The sequence below is a fragment of the Bison bison genome, unplaced genomic scaffold (genome assembly GCF_000754665.1).
Source record: "Bison bison bison isolate TAMUID 2011002044 unplaced genomic scaffold, Bison_UMD1.0 scf7180017864377, whole genome shotgun sequence".
NCBI classification, from domain to species: Eukaryota; Metazoa; Chordata; class Mammalia; order Artiodactyla; family Bovidae; genus Bison; species Bison bison.
In genome coordinates, this window is record NW_011494949.1 from 5,028,251 (window position 1) to 5,049,855 (window position 21,605).

The 21,605-nt window shown below is 50.6% G+C and overlaps 1 protein-coding gene across 1 annotated transcript in view; it reads left to right on the top strand.

The window, feature by feature from the left end:
- Positions 1-21,599, top strand: part of UBE2QL1 (ubiquitin-conjugating enzyme E2Q family-like 1) — a 55,756-nt gene extending 34,157 nt beyond the window's left edge. The window contains exons 5-6 of the mRNA XM_010857118.1: positions 7,383-7,394; positions 21,045-21,599. Coding sequence (XP_010855420.1) covers positions 7,383-7,394; positions 21,045-21,176 — 144 coding nt within the window. The 3' untranslated portion in view covers positions 21,177-21,599. The remainder of the gene's footprint in view (positions 1-7,382; positions 7,395-21,044) is intronic.
- The last annotated feature ends 6 nt before the right edge of the window (positions 21,600-21,605 follow it).

Genomic DNA, 21,605 nt, shown 5'->3' on the forward strand with positions numbered 1-21,605 from the left:
GACTCTGGTTTTTTTTTTTTTTTGGCTACACCAATTGTTATTGTGTACAGTTATATTGACCAAATAGTTACCCAACTTGATCTTTATAAAGAAAACAAAATTAATTCGACTTGCCATGGTGTAGTCTTAACATTGAGATTATGTAACTAATAATGTATAAATCAGAAACTCCTTTTGGTCCCATTGTGGGGTTTGGTAGATCTAGGAAGCTGCTGCTTACTTAGATAATGCGGGAGGGATATTTACAAATCACTGGGGTCCTAGCTCCAGTCGTGACTCCGCATTTCTTTCGGGGTGACCCTGCTCCCCATCTACCAGCAACCATTTCCACCTTTTACCGTAGAAGGTGATAGTTGCTGTCTCTGCCACGCCAAAGAGCAAGACATAAATGAGAAAGGTCGGTTGAAAATGATGTAGAAACCATAGCAGGCTTTGCAGGGATCGCTGTCGACTTGTAGAACAGGTTTCGTTTACACAGCATTATAAAGTAGAAGGTACCCACAGGTCAGGCATCAGCCAACCTGGCACCTCTCTCTCCATCACGACGCCCGCCCTTCGGCATGCCTGGCAGCCAGCTTGTAATACACACGTGTCCCCGGAGGGGAGGGGAGGGGAGGTTCCGTGTCTGCCGTTTTCAGCATGCAACAAGTTTTGAGAAAAGACAAGCCCCCTACTCACTGTGTGTAATAACAGACCCGTGTCCTCACGGGAGGGATTGGAGGGAGGGATACACTTCTTCCGCTGGCCCCAAAGTTCAGTCCCTTTGTACAAAAGAGGAAAATTAATTTGGGCAAACAATGAAAGGAAACAAGTATAACCCTGATTACCGTGAGAGGAGGGGGTGAGGCTAGGAAAGGATCCAACAGTCTGATATAAAGAAATAAAGCTATCCTTTCTGTTAAAGGGATTGGTGCAACGGGGTTTATTGCCTTTAGAAATCTATTTAACATTTAAATACAATTGTGAACTGCTCAACTAAAGATTGGACCGATATTGTGCAAACCTGCTGATAACCTAGGCACGTGTGGGTGGGAGCCACTCAGCTTTTATGTCTGCATCAGTGAGGATTGCTTTACCTGGTACAGCAGATCCATGGTGGGCAGGGAAAGTGAGAACGGTAGCCAGGCAGTCATGTCCGACTCTGCAACCCCGAGGACCGTAGCCCACCAGGCTCCTCTGTCCATGGGATTCTCCAGGCAGGAATACTGGAGTGGGTTGCCATTTCCTCCTCCAGGGGATCTTCCCAACCCAGGTCTCCCACATTGCAGGCAGATTCGTTACCATCTGAGCATTCAGATTCCAGCTCCACCTGCAGTGTGACCACGGGCTGTTTAACTCTGAGCCTGTTTCCTCCTCATGAGGGCGGGTATCGAGATCTCTCTATGGTGTGGATTAAGCGAGTTGATCCATGTCACTCTGTCAGAACTGTGACCGGCCCAAGCTTTATGTTGTTGTTGTTCGTTGTTCAGTCACTCAGTCATGCCGAACTCTTTGCGACCCATGAACTGCAGCACACCAGGCTTCCCTGTCCTCCACCATCTCCCGGAGTTTGCTCAAACTTGTGTCCATCGAGTCAGTGATGCCGTTCAACCAGCTTGTCCTCTGCCACCCTCTTCTCCTCCCGCCTTCAATCTTTCCCAGCATCAGAGTGTTTTCCAGTGAGTCAGCTTTTCACATCAGGTGTCCAAAGTATTGGAGCTTCAGCATCAGTCCTTCCAATGAATATTCAGGGTTGATCCCTGGTTGATTTAGGAATCTCCTTGCAGTCCAAGGGACTCTCAAGAGTCTTCTCCAACACCACAGTTTGAAAGCATCAATTCTTCAGTGCCCAGCGTTCTTCATGGTCCAACTCTCCATACATGACTACTGGAAACTCCATAGCTTTGACTGTATGGACCTTTGTCAGCAAAGTGATGTCTCTGCTTTTTAATACACTGTCTAGATTTGTCGTAGCTTTCCTTCCAAGGAGCAAGTGTCTTTCATATTTGTAGCTGCAGTCACCATCCTCATTGATTTTGGAGCCCAAGAAAATGAAATCTGCCACAATTTCCACTTTTCTCCATCTCTTTGCCATGTAGTGATAGGACCGGATGCCATGATTTTAGTTTTCTGCATGTTGAGCTTTAAGCCAACTTTTTCACTCTCCACTTTCACTTTCATCAAGAGGCTTTTTAGTTCCTCTTCACTTTCTGCCATAAGGGTGGTGTCATCTGCATATATGAGGTTGTTGATATTTCTCCCAGCAATCTTGATTCCAGCTTCTGAGTCATCTGGCCCGGCATTTCACATGATGTTCTCTGCATAGATACTAAGCAAGCAGGGTGACAGGACACACCTTTAGGTACTCCCTTTCCAATTTGGAACCAGTCTGTTGTTCCATGTCCAGTTCCAGCTGCTGCTTCTTGTCCTGCATACAGGTTTCTTAGGAGCCAGGTAAGGTGGTCTGGTATTCCCATCTGTATGTCTATTTTGGTTGAAGATTCCCAGTGATGTTTATAAAAATCACTGACTGAATTCATTTCTCTACTTACTATAGTTCTGACTTAATCAAAAAGAAAAGATTCTGTAGCACCACCCTTATACAAATAAAGAGCTGAAATCAGAACATCCCTAAAGTAATGACCTGAAAGCAATAATAGCCATCCCAGGTGCTTATAGAAAATCACTTCTTAAATTTTTATTAGGTCAGCCTGAATCAGCCCGTCAGTTTCCTAAGCCTTTCAGGCAGAGACTAGAAATTTGAGTTTAGAACCGACTTCCTTTCTTGATTACAATCTTGAGACTGTTTTCTGGTGACAGAACATGGTGTTTTCTAGAAAGATGCCCACCCCTTCCTTCTCAGCACTGAGTAAGCTATTTCATCTGTTATCTTTGCCCTGCATTTTCTTGCAAACAGAAAAGGCAGGTGTTGGGTTTCACCTGCACTGGGCCCAGCACCTGTGTGACATCCGCCTATGGCTGGATGGCAGTATGTAGCCCTGATGGTTTGCAAGCCTTATCTTTATGCAGGTGTTCATAGCACGTGGCCAAAATACTGAGTGCTGTGCAGTAGGGCTCTTATTACTCCTAGCGCTTTCTTCATTTAATGAGAAAACAGTGTAAGGAAGGCAGTGTAGGGAGCTGGGGGGCAGGCTGGGGGGTGGGAGGCATGGGACATAATGCAGGGGCAGAGGCCCCCAGCGGTGGAAGCAAGACACTGGCCTGCGATGGACGCTCACCGGCGGAAGTGCACAGGCTTGCAGCACCTGCCCTGGTTATGGGTGCTGCATTTCACCCCAAGACCCTTCAAAAAGTACACCCGATGAAACACTCTTAGTTTTTAAGGTCAGGTGCACCAGGATTCCTGTGTTAGGATATCTTTGCACCACTGACATGGCTCAGAACAGGCCGGGGTCCTCGGGAGTCAGGGTGGGGAAATGCCTGCCCCGGTAGGGTCCTGGGAGGGGGTGTGTGCAGTCTGGGTGGGGATGGGGGAGGGGTCTGGGTGGGGAGGGAAGGCGGGGGCTGCTCCCACTCTCGCCTCCCTTCCTCCCAGCCTCCCTTCCTCTGCCCCTACCCCCAGCACTGCACCTCATTAGCACCTCATTATCAGCCAGCACACAAAGCTGTCAGAGTCAAGTTCTCCGGGCAAATACACCAGGCGTGATTCAAGTTTACTACAGGCTGCTTGCTTACTCAAGGTTTTTCACACATAGATGGCCACTTTTCCCAGGAAAGAGAGTTCCCCATTCTTTTATATTGAAGTATGGTTGATTTACAATGTCATGTTAGATTCAGGTGTACGCAGTGACTCAGTCTACATCTCATATATGTATGTAAATTATATATATATATTCTTTTTCAGATTCTTCCCCTTATAGGTTATTACAAAATACTGAGTGCTATCCAGTAGGCTCTTGTCAGTTATCTGTTTTATATACAGTTGTGTGCATCTGTGAATCCCATCCTCCTAATTTATCCCTACCCTGCCTTCCCCTTTGGTAAACATAGACTGGTTTTTCTTGACATTTTTAGTGTAGTGTCGGTGATTCATGATGTTGTGTTAGTTTCAGGCGTACAGCAAAGTGAACCGGTTGTACGTATTCCTGTATCCACTCGTTTTTAGATTCTTTTCCCATTTAGGTCATTACGTAGAATTGAGTAGAGTCCCTGCGCTTTACAGCAGGTCTTTATCAGCGATACATTTAGGTCATTACATGGAATTGAGTGGAGTCCCCGCTTTACAGCAGGTCCTTATCAGTGATACATTTGTGTGTAGTAGTGTGTCTATGTCAGCCCCGATCTCCCAGTTTATCCCTCCCTCCTGCCCCCCAGTAACCATAAATTTATTTTCTACATCTGTAACTCTATTTTGTAGATAAGTCCATTCGTAATTGTATCTATTTTGTAGATAAGTCCATTTCTGAGGGAGGTAAGTCAGAAAAAGACAGATACCAAGTGATATTGCTTATATGTGGAATCTGAACTATGGCTACATAAGTTTGTTTTCTGTCTGTGGGTCTGTTTTCAAAACACCCCATTTTAAGGCCATGGAGGTGGGACAGGGCTGTTTGGCCAGGGCCCCCATGTTGACTCATTGTGGGATGGAACGGAAACTTGGGACCCCCAAAAAAGACACAGGTGCATCCTGAAAGTGTGCAAAACCCACCCCAGACCTCGGCCAGTGTGTGTGGACGTGCCTGGAAGCAAAGGGGCCCCGCGCGTGCCACGTTCCTGGTGACACTTGCCTGGCTCTTTCCGATACCTGGAGCAGTGTTTCAAGGCTCATCCTGTTAGCGATGCCCACCCGCCCACGAGCCTCCTTATTTTCCATTTTTACAACCAAAGCTCCATTGTCTTCACTGGCCTTAGGTGCCTCTGGGATGGTTGCCATTCCTAGGCCAGGAGCGCCCCACCCGCCTTGGCATAGGAGAGGTGAGGGGTCAGAAATCACTCCATGCCCATCCTCAGGGGTGGCCTTACCTGTGAGCCTGGGGACCACCGGCTCACATCAGTGCTAGAGCTCTGTGGTCGTGTGAGGGGGCAGGGCCAGCAGGACAGACCTTCCCACATGGCCCCCGACCCAGATCAGCCCCCACAGCCTTCTGCCTCAGACTGAGTCTCTTTCTGCCACCCCCTGGACTTCCCCTCCACCACCCCACCTCTGAGCACCCTCCAGGAGAGTGCAGCCTCACAAACAGCCGGGCTCAGGCCATGACCCCCGCCCCAAGCCAAAGTGATGTCGTGGGAGCCAGCATCTCAGGCCAAGTTCAGGGGCCTGGTTTCAGCCCCGTTAGGGATTCTTGGTCACTGCCGTGGCTCCTAGCCCTCACCAGGCTTTCCTGGTGGCTCAGACGGTAAAACATCTGCCTGCAATGCAGGAAACCCACCCGGTTCCATCCCTGGGTCAGGAAGATCCCCTGGAGAAGGAAATGTCAGCCCACTCCAGTATTCATACCTGGAAAATCCCATGGACAGAGGAGCCTGGTGGGATACAGTCCATGGGGTCGCAGAGATGGACAGGACTGAGCGACTCCGCTTTCACTTTCTCCCAGCCCTCACTCGGGGTGACCTGCAGGTGCGCTGGGCTGGGGGGTGGGCGGAGCTTGCAAGGAGTCCCTCACTTTCTCCCCCTAGGACAGGAGGGCCCCAGCCCCCACTCGCCTCCCCCCACCACCTTCAAAACCAGAAGGGCTGGCCCAGCAGGCCTCCTTGGCTGAGGGAGGGACTCTTGGGGGATGTTCCAGACTTTGAGAAACAGCTGCCTAGAAAGTTGATAGTTTAGTCCCTCAGTCGTGTCCAACACTCGTAACCCCGTAGACCGTAGCCCTGCAGGTTCCTCTGTCCATGGTATTTCCCAGGCAAGAACACTGGAGTGGGTTGTCATTCCCTTCCCCAGGGATCAAATTCAGGCCCTCTCACTGATGGCAGATTCTTTGCTGACTGAGCCACCAGAGAAGCACCAGAAAGTTGGTGGGGTTTGTGCAACATAGGAGGGGGGGAGGTACACACTATTGGGTGTAAGATAAGCTCAGGAACGTATTGTGCAAGGAATGCAGCCAATGTTTCATAATAACTATCAGTGGAAAAAAACCTTTAAAATGGTATGAACAATAAAAAATTCTTTTAAACTTATATAGAAATACAAAGTCACTCCAGTACTCTTACCTGGAAAATCCCATGGACGGAGGAGCCTGGTAGGCTGCAGAGTCGGGCACGACTGAGTGACTTCACTTTCACTTTTCACTTTCATGCATTGGAGAAGGAAATGGCAACCCACTCCAGTGTTCTTGCCTGGAGAATCCCAGGGACCGGGGAGCCTGGTGGGCTGCCGTCTATGGGGTCACACAGAGTTGGACACGACCGATGCAACTTAGCAGCAGCAGCAGCAGAAATACAAAGTAAAGAGAAAATGGGGAAGTTAGAGAAAAACTGATTGGAAGGTTGATAAGCTGGATGGCCGAGATGTCCATGCAGAGGCTGCAGTGGTCGCCCTGGTGACCGTGTCCAGCAGTAAGTGACCGGCACCTGGGAGGCAGGGGGAGGCTGAGCTGTGGACTCCAGGGTTCCTGCTCAGGGCATGATGTGTGAACCAGGACGTGTGCACGGAGACCCAGTCTGCGTGGCTCTTCAGAGACAAACCGTGTTCTGAGCTGCTGTCCGAGGCTTCATCATGTCCCCATCTCAATGGCTTCCATCCTCACCCAGCACTTTGAGAAACAGAACCTAGCTGACCGCAGACCCTGCCTTCTCAGACCCATCCCACTGGAAGCAGGTGGAAGGCAGGCGTGGGGTCTCTCCAGTGGGCAGAATTGAAATTTCACGTCATTAGGAACACCACCGCTTTCCTGAAATTCAGTGAAGTAGTAAAGAACAGGGCTTCTTGAGTAGCTCAGGTGGTAGAGAATCTGCCTGCCATGCAGGAGACCCCAGTTCAATTCCTAGGTCGGGAAGATCCCCAGGAGAAGGGATAGGCCACCCACTGCAGTATTCTTGGGCTTCCATGGTGGCTCAGATGGTAAAGAATCCATCTGCCTGCCATGCGGGAGCCTGGGTTTGATCCCTGGGTGGGGAAGATCCCCTGAAGGAGGAAATAGCAACCCATTCCGGTATTCTTGCCTGGAGAATCCCATGAACAGAGGAGCCTGACGGGCTGGAGTCCCTGGGGTAGCAAAGAGTCAGACACGATTAAGTGACCAAGCGTGCACACACACACACAGAGTAAAGAATAAAGTAATCCACAGTCTTCATCTTGCGATGTCATGTGTCGGGGCTGGGGGCAGAGGGTTGGCCCGATCCTGACCCGAGAGGTCCGGTGGGTAGGAAAACACCCCCGAGCCCTACTCACTCACCAGGACGTGGAGCTGCCCCTGTGAGAAGGCTGATGATTGTGATGGAGCCAGGTCAAGGGGAGCGTGACCGAGCTGATAAAGATCCCCCACAGGGATCTCCTGGCAGGGCAGAGGGTCTGCTCTCCGGCTTCTCCAGGCGCCAAGATCCGCTAAGAAGCAGCAGACCCAGGAGCGGCAGCTGTGCTGTGTTAAACGGGCCCTCCAGCTTGCAGACGGGAACATGCCGTCCTCGACTGGCCCGTGGCCAGCGGCTCTGCCCACGCCCTTTGTGTAGCAGATGGAGACCATGGATGCCGGCGTCCCAGGGAACAAGGCCCCTGGGGGGGTGAAGGCGCCCGGCTGACCAGGGTCCCCAGAGTCGGGCAGGAGCAGAGGTCCCCACGATGGTGGCCGGAGGGCCAGACGCTTGGTGCCGAAGGCAGATTGGGTGCCCTGATCAGCTCAGAGCGTGCACATGGGGTGAGCTCCAGGTGGGAAGAAGGGTGCAGAAGGGAGGGGATGGAGGAGCTCAGGGAGCCCGGCGCCCCGCATCCAGCAAGAGCAGCCAGGCTCCAGCATCCTGCACAGCGAAGGGTTGGTACCTGGTTCCCTCGTTGACTCCCGGGAGCTGCTCCGTGATGTGAGAGCCGGCCTGGCCTGGGATTCGGCTGGGGGATCCGGTGTGACTTTGAGCATGTGGTTGGCTTCTCTGTGTCTGTTTCCTCACCTGTGAATCAGGGTTGATGGACTGAAGATAGCAGAGCCCACCTGGTGGGGGTCCGGGGACCACCCCCCAACCCACTTAAGGAGTCTATGCAACCCGGGTCCTGAGGACAGTGCCCAGCACAGCAGGGACGAGCCACCGCCACCACCACGACTGCCTTTAAAGAGTGAAGTCCAGCTGCCACTGCCTGTGTCCCACACAGCTGGTGAAACCCACTGGGACCCAGTTGCTTAAGCAGAACTATTGGCAGAGCCTCCAGAAAAAAATAATTCTGAAGCAATCATCTTACATAATTTAAAGTCTGATCATCACGTTCCTTTTTCCCTGTTTGCTTCTCCTAAGAAAGTGCAATCTGTCTTAAAACAGATCCCATAATTGCTAGAACTTTATTTAAAATGTAGAAGAAAGAGATGCTTATGTTTTGCAAGAATCAAAAATATCCATGAACTGCGCCTTTGGTGCTGCCAGTGGCTTGAGGATGGTTTAACGGTTATCAAGTTGTCCCTTCTTATCTGTGGGGACACACTCGGCCCCCCAGCAGACTCGGGAAACCATGGATAGTACTGAACACTACACTGTGTCTTCTTCTCCGTGTGGAAGTGCTGGGCAGAGAGGGTTCGCGTCCCAGGTGCCTGGGTGGGACTGCGGGTGACGGTCAGGCACACCTCGTTTCACTGTACTTCGCAGATAATGTGGGTTGTTTGTTGTTGTTTTTTAAGCAAATTCAAGGTTGTGGCAACCCTTCATCAAGTAAGTCTATCAGTGCCGATTTTTCAACAGCATTATTTTGTACTTGGGCTTCCCTGGTGGCTCAGACAGTAAAGAATCCACCTGCAGTGCAGAAGACCTGGATTCGAGCCCTGGGTTGGGAAGATCCCCTGGAGAAGGAAATAGGGACCCACTCCAGGGTTCTTGCCTGGAGAATCCCATGGACAGAAGAGCCTGGAGGGCTACAGTCCATGGGGTCACAAAAAGTCGGACACGACTGAGTGACTAACATTTTGCACTTAATGATGATTTTTAAATGTTTCCATTGTTTCTTTACACACAATGCAATTGTGCACTTAATTTACTAGAGTGGTGTGTAAACATAGCCTTTATATGCGCTGGGAAACCAGAATATTCATGTGACTCTCTTTAAGATACTCGCTTTATTTCAATGGCCTAGAACCAAACCTGCAGTGTATCCAAGATCTGCCCGGGCATGAGATTTCATCTCGCTGTTCAGAACAGTCTGTGATTTAAAACTTGTGAATTTTTATTTCTGGAATTTTCCATTTAGTATTTTTGGACTGTAGTTGATAAGGGTAACTGAAATCACAGAAAGAGGAATAGTAGCTAAGGGGCACCACTGGGTTAAATAACATGGCTTCACTTTAATTTCTATTAAATATTATCCAGGTTTACATAAAAGTGATGCTGACTTTGTCATCCTGAGAGGTTCACAAAAATCAAGAGAGACTATCTGAAGACATTGATCATTTAATAATTGGGAAACCACTTTAGAGACTGTAGTGGAGAGTCTTCCCGCCCAGAAGACCTTCCTTCCTGACGGCAGTGGCCACGCGTCCTTGGCCCCGATGAGGGTCAGTGCTGTGGAAAGCTGGCCTGTGGTCCTGCCAGGGAGGGCACGCGAGTCTGGTCAATTGCATTCATGCATCCACTCCTTCAGGGCTTCCCTGGTGGCTCAGATAGTAAAGAATCCGCCTGCAGTGTGGGAGACCTGGGTTCGATCCCTGGGTGGAGAAGATCCCCTGGAGGAGGGCATGGCAACCCACTCCAGTACTGTTGCCTGGAGAATCCCATGGACAGAGGAGCCTGGTGGGCTGGACACGACTGGGCGAGTAAGCACAGCATAGAGCATTCTCTCGTCCAGACATCCCCAATGTGCCACCCGCCAGGCCCGTGCCGAGCCCTGGCCATCTCCCTTCCCTGGTGTCTCCAGCAACCCGCACAACGTCTGCTCTGTTTATCTATGGGAAATACAGTTTATCTATGGGAAATACACTCCTTTGCACGTCAGCAACTTTGATAGACCAGGCCTGTCTTTAAGCAGGGATTCTCAATGTCCGGCATCTAATGCCTGATGATCTGAGGTGGCACTGATGTCCTAATAACAGAAAGAAAGGGCATAATAAATGGAATGCACTTGAAGCATCCCAAAACCGTACCCCACCCCAGTCCGTGGAAAAATCGTGTTCCCCGAAATTGGTGCCTGGTGCCAAACAGGTGGGGGACTGCTGTCTTTCAGGGTGGGTCGACCGCAAGAGCAATGCTCCTGGGGTGTGTGCAGCGAAAGGCTGTGTGCTGATGGGGAGAGAGCCCCGGCCTCCTCCCAGGTGTCCCCCGGTTCACCCAGTTATCTTCCCTAGACATGGCATCACCTGCTGGCGATCTGCCCGCCTCAGGTGGATGCGTGCAGCCCCGCGATGCTCTGTGAGGACGTCTCCGGTAGAGGGACCACAGCGCCTTTCTGCAGAGGACGGTGTAGCCACGAGTGCACCCACGCAAAGCTTCATGCCGCTCCCTGAGCGGAGGAGTCTGGGCTTTCCACCTACAGCCACCGAGGGTGGGTCCATTCCGTCCAGCACCGCGAGCGCACTGCCCGCAGCGTCCTCTGTTCCAGTGGGATGGTCTAGCGGCCTGCTGTGAAACGCGCTTTTCTAATAGGCTTTGTGTGTCTTAACTATGAGTTAGTACACAGTGTCAGAGTTAGAGGACAGACCTTGTATCCTCAAGGTGTAACTTCCAGAAAGACAGACAGCTTTTTTGTTTCTGAGATGAAAGTTTTGAGTTGATCATTTCTAGAGTCTGCCTCACAGTCTTTTTTTTTTTTTTTTTTTGGTTTATATTATAAAAATAAGACCTTTAATATATCGTAGAATCTTTATGGGCTTCCCAGGTGGCACTAGTGGTAAAGAACCTGCCTGCTAATGCAAGAGACATAAGAGATGCAGGTTTGATCCCTGGGTCGGGAAGATCCCCTGGAAGAGGGCATGGCAACCCACTCCAGTATGCTTGCCTGGAGAATCCCATGGGCAGAGGAGCCTGGCGGGCTACAGTCCATGGGTTGCAAAGAGTCAGACATGACCGAAGTAACTTAGCAGCAGCAGAATCTTTATAGTATTTTGCAATGAGGATATAGAGGCTTGATTTTTTAATTGAAGTATACTTGATATAAAATATTAAGTTATAGGCATACAATATAGTGATTTGAAAATTTTAGAAGGTGTAGTTGGTTTCTAGTTATTATAAAGTATTGGCTGTATTCCCTTATTTTATACCTAGGAGTTTGTATGTCTTATACCTTCACCCTTATACTGCCCCCGCTCCCCTCTTCCCACTGGTAATCACTGGTTTGTTCTCTTATATCTATGAGTCTGTTTTTTTCTTTTTAATATACCAATTTGTTTTGCTTTTTAGATTCCACACATAAGTGATGCCATACGGTATTTGTCTTTCTCTGTCTGACTTACTTCACTTAGCACAGTGTTTTCCAAGTCCATCCATGTTATTGCAAATGGCAAAATTTCATTCCTTTTTGTGGCTGAAGACCCTGACCCTGGGAAAGATTGAAGGCAGGAGGAGAAGGGGATGACAGAGGACGAGATGGTTGGATGGCATCACCGACTCAACGGACGTGAGTTTGAGTGAACTCTGGGAGTTGGTGATGGACAGGGAGGCCTGACGTGCTGCAGTCCCTGGGGTCGCAAAGAGTGGGACACGACTCAGCAAGTGAAGTGACTGACTGACTGAATATTCCATTGTTTATGTATACCACATCTTTATCCATTCAACTGTTGATGGAAACTTAGATTGTTTCCACGTCTTGGCAATTGTGAGTAATGCTGCTATGGCCTTTGGGGTGCATGTATCTTTTTGAATTAGTGGTTTGTGGTTTTTTTTTTTTCTTTTTTTGATAAATACCCAGGAGTGTATTTGTACAGTGTTCTATTTTTAGTTTTTTGTGTCTCACCAAAGATGTTCCCAATAAGATCTGAGACTAAATTACAAATAGCTGGGGCGGGGTGTGAGGATGATGTGACAGGAGCCATGCTGGGCATGAATTCTGGTTAAAACCCAAAAGGAGGGCACAGGGACCTGAATGCCCAGCACAGGGACAGGATGCGGGGTGGTGGGGAGCTGAGCCTCTGTGTCCTCGGACATGCTGGCTGCCGGGAGGGAGGCCCCCAGGTCCGGCAAAGCCCTTTCCCGGCGGGCTCTTCGTGTCCCACGGGCCCAGCCACGGGGCCATCTCCCTTGGTCCCATGCCCTCCCAGGCCCACTGGTCCTCACCTGGTGGTCTGCGGGAAGCAGCTGTGCCTGATGGAGGTTCAGCCGGTCAGTGGAAGCCCATTGACCAGCCCTGACCACCACGCTGAAGCGGAGCGTTGTCTGGAGGTGTAATGAGATGCAGTGTTTGAAAGCAGCCCCAGCACTGCAGCACAGGAGCTGACGTGAGCCGGACACGGAGCGGATGCCTTTGCACTTGTGGACAGGGGCCACACGGGCAATCAGGGGCTTTCATGCTGTCAAAACCCAACACCTGGCAGTCCAGTGGTTAGGACTCCGTGCTTTCCCTGCCAAGGGCTCAGGTTCAATTCCTGGTCTGGAAGCTAAGATCCTGCAAGCCATGCGGTCCAGCCAAAGGGAAAAAAAAGGAACCATTTCCAGCACCAGCTTGTTACCTGCTCAGGTGGCGACACGGCACGTGCCCACAGCATCATTCTGCCCCCTCACTGCCTGCCCTTCTGAGCCCCTCTGCTCCCCCTCCCCTGCCTCGGCTGGTGCTGGGTGGGGTCCCTGACGAGCGGTGGGCTCCCCCTATAAACTGACCATCCTCCAAGTCCAGGTATGAGGCCTGAGGCTTCCCTCCAGGTGACTCCTGGGTTCCAGTCAGCTCAGGAACCCTTACATTTCTCTCCCTGCAGTTTAAACAACATCACTGTAGCCGCACACGTACACACGTGCACATACAAGCACACATGTGAGCGTTCGTGTACATGCATGCGTATGTATGCACATGTACACGTGCACACGCAGCATACACACACACACACATTCTCAGACCCAGGGTCAAGGCTGCGGAACCAGCTCGGCACGTTTCCAGCCACATCAGCCTCTCCCTGATGCCTCGGTGGACAACATCCAGCAGGAGTGCCCTCCTCGCTGGTCAGCGGTTTCAGAGTCGCCCTTTGATTTGGGAAAGCATTGCTCTGAAGTGGTCTCGCTCACTGCAGAGTCTTATCTGTCCTCTAGAACTTGTAAGCCGACCCGCTTTGAATGGCAGAGCTTCAAAGAGAGGTGAGATCACTGCCGTCTTTCCAAGCGGACCTCCTTCCAAATCCGCGTGTTCCTGTATTTTCCTCAAGCCAAGCACAGGTCTGGTCTAAGTGCCTCCTCCACGTGCGGCGTCCTCGAGAGAGTCTACACTGAGCACTACACACACTTGAAACCCACATCGGGGGAGGGTGGGGCGTGCGAGTGCTTTTAGACTAACAGTCACACGTTCTAAGACTTTAAAAACAAATTACAGCCGCTCTGTAATTCAACACACGAAATGAGTGAAGGAGCCTCAAAACTTTGCATGAAGAGTCTGTAAGTTCCTACTAGTTTTAAAGGAGCAAAGCTTGTAATTCATGGGCAAGTGAACCATGAAAATGTCATGAAAGTATGTTTGCAAAGAAGAAAAATAGAAGAAAATCTAATCAAGTGAGAAATGTCAAATGAATATGTTTATGTCAACCAGTTAAAATGATGTTACTGAAAGGGCTAGGAAAGCAGCCCTACAAATACAAAATACTGGACTTGCCTGAAGATGTTTTTGTGACTGGATAAGCCATCATAATATCCACACATTTTTTTTCCAGGAGAGCAGAACGAAACTAACTTTGCCAAAGGATAGGGATAAGATTGTCTGTGATGATTTCAAAGATGAAAACCCACATTTATTGTGTTCATCTTGTGCCTGGCACTGAGCTGAGCATCCTACACCTGTTAATACATTGCTGCTGCTGCTAATGAGTCGCTTCAGTCACGTCCGACTCTGTGCGACCCCATAGATGGCAGCCCACCAGCAAGTCCCTATAAAACCTCAGTGGCATATAGTACTGTTATTATGCTTATTTTCCAGGTGAGGAAGTTGCACTTCAGAGAGGTTAATTAACACATCCAAGGTCACACAGCCAGGAGGTATCGGAGCAGGGCTTTGAGGCCAGGTGTATTGAATTCTTCACCCCCGCCCACCGAGCGCGCACGCGCACACACACACACACACACACACACACACACCCTAGCTTCACCAAGTGTCTTCCCATCCTTTTCTGAATCCAGCCATGTCTTTCAACCTGCACTTTGGGGTCCCTTATCCTCACCCACCTGGCAAACACTTTCCACCCGTATTTCAAGGCTCAGTTCAAGTGTCTTCAGACATGGAAATCTTTCTGAACCCACAGACAATGAACCCTACCTCTTCTCCTTCCCTCTCCCCAAGGTAGACCCCACCCTCCCTGCTGAGCTATAAGTTCCATGAGGATCAGAAGCGTTTCCAATTTAGAAAACCCTGCAGTCCCAGTTGCAGGAGGAAATGGCAACCCACTCCCGTATTCTTGCCTGGAGAATCCCATGGACAGAGGAGCCTGGCAGGCTACAATCCACAGGATCACAAAGAGTCAGACACGACTGAAGCGACTTGGCACGCACGCATGCAGTCCCAGTAACCAGCCCAGTTCGTAACTCCGGGAGGACCTGGGGCAACCATTTGCTGAATGAATGGAGATGGACCATCTCCCCCTTGCTCGGGGCCATCTTTATTCCATACACCGGTGGCTCTCGTTCGGGGGTGATTCTATCTCTCAGGAGACATCTGGCGACATCTGGAGACGCTTCGGATGTCATAGCTCATGTAGTACCGCTAGCATCTCCACAGACACTGCTGAACATCCTCCTGTGCACGGGACACCCCCCAGCAAAGACTCACCCAGCCCGCGTTGTCAGTTAGTGCTGGGGCTGAGGAACCCTGACGTTCCCCCTCCTGTCTCAGCACTGACAACACACTTCAGTTCTCTCCCCTCGATGAATCTTAGGCCCTGCCGCAGGGGCCGCAGTCCCTGTCTTTCTACACCCAGGATTCAACATACTAAGTGAGCGAATGAATGAACGAGAGATGAGTAGGAGACACAGACGGACTGAAGTCCAGCGTGCACACTGCGGGTAGCAGAAGCCGCAGCAGACCCGGCAGCTGGTGCCAGGACGTGAGGCTGGGGCCACTCGTTAGCTCTGTGGAAGTGTTCTCATGTGGTTCATTGTGATTGACACACACCCGCCCAAAACAAAAAAATCTGTGAGCAAAATAGAAAGATCAAACCAAGCGCCCACGAATGGCTGTGTTTGGCAGATGCAGCCCCAGGGAACTGGGTGCGTATGAGCACTGCTTGGTGTCAATATTACAGCGAGATTTTGAGCTTTTTAAGGTGATTGGGGCAGAACCCTATGGTTATGTATAACTGTACATTTACAGTCTGGAGCAAGGCTGATGGTCATCAAGAGAGAGGGTACTTTTCTGAGCCCTTAGTGAGAGCACAGGGCTACCACGTAGGCTGAGTGAACTCTCCGATCAGGTCCTTTGGCATTAAAGTGGAAGTGTTTCAGGGAAAAACAGGAGTTATTTGAAGGGAAATCTCCAGGAAAGACTGTCTGAGTATTAGTTACATGGAAACGGATAGAGAAACCATCAGGTTAGGAAAATAAGAAAACCTGTTCTTAATTCGTTGTGTACACCTTAAAACTCTCAACATGTTTTTGAAATTCAGTATCTTATCTGAAGTTCGTAGTGCTGCTGTGAAGTGGGTCTTGTCCCTGATTTATAGAGGGACGTACAGAGGGTCCAGAGAAGGCGATGGCACCCACTCCAGTACGCTGGCCTGGAAAATCCCACGGGCAGAGGAGCCTGGTGGGCTGCAGTCCATGGGGTCGCTGAGGGTCGGACACGACTGAGCGACCTCACTTTCACTTTTCACTTTCCTGCATTGGAGAAGGAAATGGCAACCCACTCCAGTGTTCTTGCCTGGAGAGTCCCAGGGACGGGGGAGCCTGGTGGGCTGCCGTCTCTGGGCTTGCACAGAGTTGGACACCACTGAAGCGACTTAGCAGCAGCAGCAGTACAGAGGATCAGGGAGAAGGAAATGGCAACCCACTCCAGTCTTGTTGCCTGGGAAGTCCTGTGGATGGGAGCCTGGTGGGCTACAGGACATGGGGTCGCACAGAGTTGGACACGCGTGAAGCGACGAAGCACGCACACACAGAGGGTCAGAGAAGTTAGGCTGCAGTTTTCCCAGAGTCCAGACTCCAGGAGACTGCTCCCTGGAAGGAAGAATGGGAGACGCAGCATCACCAAGTGTTAGAGAAACACAAAGCAAAACCACAGTGAGGGGTCACCTCACACTGGTCACAGTGGCCACCATGAAAGCGTCTACAAACAAATGCTGGAGAGGGTGTGGGGAAAAGGGAGCCCTCAGACACTGCTGGTGGGAATGCAAACCGGCGCAGCCACGATGAAGCAGTGTGAGTGAGTGAGTGAAGGTCAGTCATATCCAGCTCTTTTTGACCCCGTGGGCTATATATGCAGTCCATGGGATTCTCCAGGCCAGAATACTGGAGTGGGTAGCCCCTTCTCCAGGGGATGTTCCCAAACTAAGGATCAAACCCAGGTCTTCTACATTGCAGGTGGATTCTTTACTGTCTGAGCCACCAGGGAAGCCCATGGCGCAGTAAGGAGTTTCCTTAAAAAACTGAGCTGCCATATGATCTAGCGATTTCATTCCTGGGCGTATGTCTGGAGCAAACTCTAATTCAAAAACCCTTTAGTCCATGCACCCGCATGTTCATAGCAGTACTGTTCACAATAGCCAAGACATGGAGACAACCTAAGTCTCCGTGCACAGATGAGTGAATAAAGGAGATTATATACATTAATATACGTGCATGCGTGCATGCTAAGGCACTTCACTCGTGTCCGACTCTTTGCAACCCCATGGACTGTAGCCCACCAGGCTCCTCCATCCATGGAATTTTCCAGGCAAGAATATTGGAGTGGGGTGCCATTCCTTCTTCCAGAGGTTCTTCCCAACCCAGGGACTGAACCCATGTCTCTTGCGTCTGCTGCTTTGGCAGGTGGGCTCTTTACCACTAGCGCCACCTGGGAAGCCCAGTGTATGCACATATATTACTATATACATAGAGTGTATATATATATACAGTGGGATATTCCTCACCATAAAAATGAATGAAATATTGCCATTTGTAGCCACATAGACGGACCTAGAGATTACCATGCTAAATGGAGTCAGAAACAGAAAGACAAATACTAACACCATATAATATCATTCATATGTGGAATCTGAAAAAGGTGATACAAATGAGCTTATTTCCAAAACAGAAATTCACAGACACAGGAAACAAACTTGTGGTTACCAAAGCAGAGGAGGGATAAAATTAAGAATATGGGATTTACATAAACATGCTACTATATATAAAATACATAATAAACACGAACCTACTGCATAGCACAGGGAACTGTACTCAATATCTTGTAATAATATAAAATGGAAAAAATATATGTCCATAACGCATGTACTCAGAGAACTAATATAAATGTGTGCACATGTATATGTGTGTGTGCATGTATAACTGAATCACTTTGCGTACACCTGAAACTCGTACAGCGTTGTTAATCGGCTATACTTCAATTAAAAACTAAAGAAGTTCCCTGGCAGTCTAGTGGTTAGGATTCATTGCTGTCACTGCCTTGGCCTGGGTTCAATCCCTCGTTGGAAAACTAAGATCCCACAAGCCACATGGCATTGTCAAAAAAATTAAAAAAAAAAAAGAATAGGAGTTGGTTCAACGTCCGAGTGGCCTGGACCATCAAGAGGCCCGAGGTGGAGAGGGTGCCCCTGACCTTCCAGGCGCAGTGGGCTCCTCAAGGACATTTCAGCAAGCGTAGCTCAGCCACCCTGGTTTTCAAGCCCAGTGTGTCACTGGGCGATGCTTAGGTAGCCAATCAGAGGAGGACAGGCGGTCTATGCAGCAATATCTGTTAGCTGCAAACTCGGCCGTAAGACACGAGGCGAGAGGGGAGGTGCTGGAGGCCAGCTGAGCTCAGTGGAGATGCCGAGACCCCGGCTGCCACACACGCACTCTGTCTCCCACGGACCCTGTCTCCCAGCTGCTGAATTGACTGGGTGCTGGTGTTTTATGTTCATCATTCTTCTCGGGGAGAAGAGGCCACAAAGACTGGTCTGTTCATTTGGGGTTTTGTCTGTTGTTTTCTGCAACAATTGGGACTTTCACAAAGAATGAGCCAAGTGTACGTTCATGCCAAGAGCACAGGAATACTCCAAGGTTATTGTGAGCTGGTGTTTGTCTGGCTGCCGTTAGTTCAGAATTCTCAAGTCATACCATAAATTTTCAGTATCATAGAAAAGAATGATAGATATGGTTAGAACTTGTGGTGTTTTATGCAAAAGAAATTAGCTCTTGATACCTGCTCCCACTTATGTAGAAATTGATACTGACATCCCTGCAAAGGTACATTTGCCTGTGTTTAATGAAATAATTCTGGACTTTGGTCTTGGCTCACACAGTGATGACTGTAAATGTCTTAGCTTCTCGTGGTCCCTTTGTATCTAGTACAACTACATCCCATAAGCAAAGCAAGAGGACACGGGGAGTTTCTAGAAGTCAGTACATGGTGGTTTCCTGTCTTCTTTTCCCGTTTTCCTTCACCGTTTAGCAGCTTATTTGACATGGCTGTTGTTCTTCAGTCACCCAGTCGTGTCTGAGTCTTTTGACTCCATGGACAGCAGCACACCAGGCTTCCCTGTCTTTCAGCATCTCCTGGAGTTTGCTCAGACTCATGTCTATTGAGTCGGTGATGCCATCCAACCATCTCGTCCTCTTTTGCCCCTTTCTCCTCTTGCCTTCAGTCTTTCCCAGAATCAGGGTCTTTTCCATTGAGTCAGCATCAGGTGGGCAAGGTTGAGCTTCAGTATCAGCCCTTCCGATGAATAGTCAGGGTTGATTTCCTTTAGCAGGAGATCAACTGCTTTGATCTCCTATTTGATGTGGACCAAACAGCTAATCAGAGAAAGCAATGGCAACCCACTCCAGGACTCTCGCCTGGAAAATCCCATGGACGGAGGAGCCTGTTGGGCTACAGTCCATGGGGTCGCAAAGAGTCAGACACGACTGACTGGCTTCACTTCATTCGCTTCATACTTTATCACTGGAGAAGGAAACGGCAACCCACTCCAGTATTCTTGCCTGGAGAATCCCATGGACAGAGGAGCCTGGCAGGCCATGGTCCATGGGGTCGCAGAGAGTCGGACACGACTGAAGTGACTGAGTATGGGCACAAAGCAGCTAATTAGAAGAGCTGGTCTTGCCCTTGACTGGCAGGGGGAAAAGTTCAGCCAGAGAGATGGCCAGAGGAGACAGAGCGAAACAGGGGCTCCCGTGGCTGACTCCTCGGCTGGGCGTGGCTCTGAGTCCCCCCTGTTGGAAAGACAACACGTGTTAAAAAGGAACTAGAAGCCCTGAATTTAAATGTGCGACACAGCCTCCCATTCTCAGTTCGTGGGGATCGGTGCCATTTCCCCCGTGGATTCAGACGTCTACCCAGGGGACTTGTCAGTGGTTCATCAGAGCTCGGATGGGGGATCTCACGCACCCAGCCGCACAGACCTGGGGGCTGCCTCTGCGGGGGGCAGGTATGCGGTGAGGCCCTGGGGGTGAGCCTGGTTCCCGTCCGGGTCCCCTTGCACGGGTGGTGCATGCCCGTGTTGTGCGTCACGTGTCAGGAATGCAGAGAGCCTTCCCGGGGCGCATCACTGGTGAGTGTTCACTAGTGGGTGCAACTGCGGGCGTTTGCATCCCACCTACGAAACGTGTGTATGAGATGCTTGGGATGAGAAGCGGATCTGCCAGGACAGGCGAGCGAAGGGAGGTCGGGCGCAAGGACGTGTGCCCGAGAGGCTCAGACGGCGTCTCTGCTGATGGGCTGTCACGTGGGGACTGGCCCAGCCGGGGGCAGTAAGAGCAGCAACAGCTCATCTGACGGGGAGTCCGGCCCCGCCCCGCTCCTGTGGTCCTTCGTCCGCCCATCCCCACCACCGCCAAGTTAAACCTCCCTCCCCAGGGCTCCCCGAGGGGTGTGATGGCCTGAGTCACAGCCACTCAGTGGGGTCTCCTGGTTCCTTCTCATGGTCTAGAGTCTGTGGCCGGGCCGAGATGAGCCAGACCCTCTGTTCACTGCAGCCCCACGTGCTCCGTCCTTCAGACCACGGCCTGCCCGGGCACTGAGAGCTGGGCAAACCTCTCCCTTGCTCCCCACCCCCAGGGACTGTGTAGGGGAAGCACTGGCCTCACCTGAACCTCTCCCTGGGAACACTCAGGGCCAGGCTTCTGCCTTCGTGTCTATGGCCCCTCTGTCTTCTCAGGAGCTTGTTCCCTCGCAGCATGAAATACAAGAAAGTCGCTTATTGCTCCTGAGCTTGAATGTGAAAAGTCAGAGTGTTCAAGTGTGCGTGTGTGTGTGAATGTATAAATACACAGATTATACATAAATGCGTTATCTCTAAGTTGTAATTAAAGGCACCCTGAGGTGGGAGGGAAGAGAAGTTAGAATAGCATTTTCGCCTCCAGGGCGACGCGCTGCGTTCTGCATGGATGCTCTTTTGATAAAGCTGGTCCTCCCAGAGACCGCCTGCCAGCATCCAAGGATGAGCGCCTTCCAAGGACGCCAGCAGCACATGTGTCTCTCCCTCCCCCAAAAGCTTGCCTGCCGCTGGATTACTGCATCTGTTTGATACCAAAGCCATCGTGTTCCCTATCTCTCCTTTCATCGCGGACTTCAGAAATCCCCGCCTCTGTGAGTGTTCTTCACAAAGAGGGCGGTAATCGGGATCACTGCTGGGCTCTAACCTGCTTTTTATCTTTTCCCTCTCACCCAGGGGCGGATCTGTAGGAAAGCTGGCAAGTCAAAAAAGTCCTTCAGTCGCAAGGAAGCCGAGGCCACCTTTAAGAGTTTGGTGAAGACTCATGAAAAGTACGGCTGGGTCACCCCGCCCGTGTCTGACGGCTGATGTTCGCGCCGTGCACTAGACGCTTAAGCTGCCTCTCCACACACACACACACCTGACATCTCCTCTCCACGCTGAGCACCCTTCATCCTTTTTATAACTCCAGCCTTCGGAACGGAATCCTGAATGCCAAGGAGACGCCTAAGTTATTTATGATCAGATGTGTTTACAGAGAGAAGGATGGGGAGCCAACGCTGTTCGGGATTAGGTTTCGATGATAAATGAATGATCATCTCTAGGTCACTTTAGATCACACGTCGAGATGGTGACGTTCCCCCGCCCGCCTGCCCTCCCCGCCCCCACCCCATCATTGGGCCTCTAGCTTCTCCTCCTGACAGCAGCTCCACAGAGCAGCCAGGAAGCTCAGCTCCCCTCGCTGGACCCGTTGACACGCCCCTAGGAACGCCGTGCCCCGTCCAGTCCCCGTGCGCT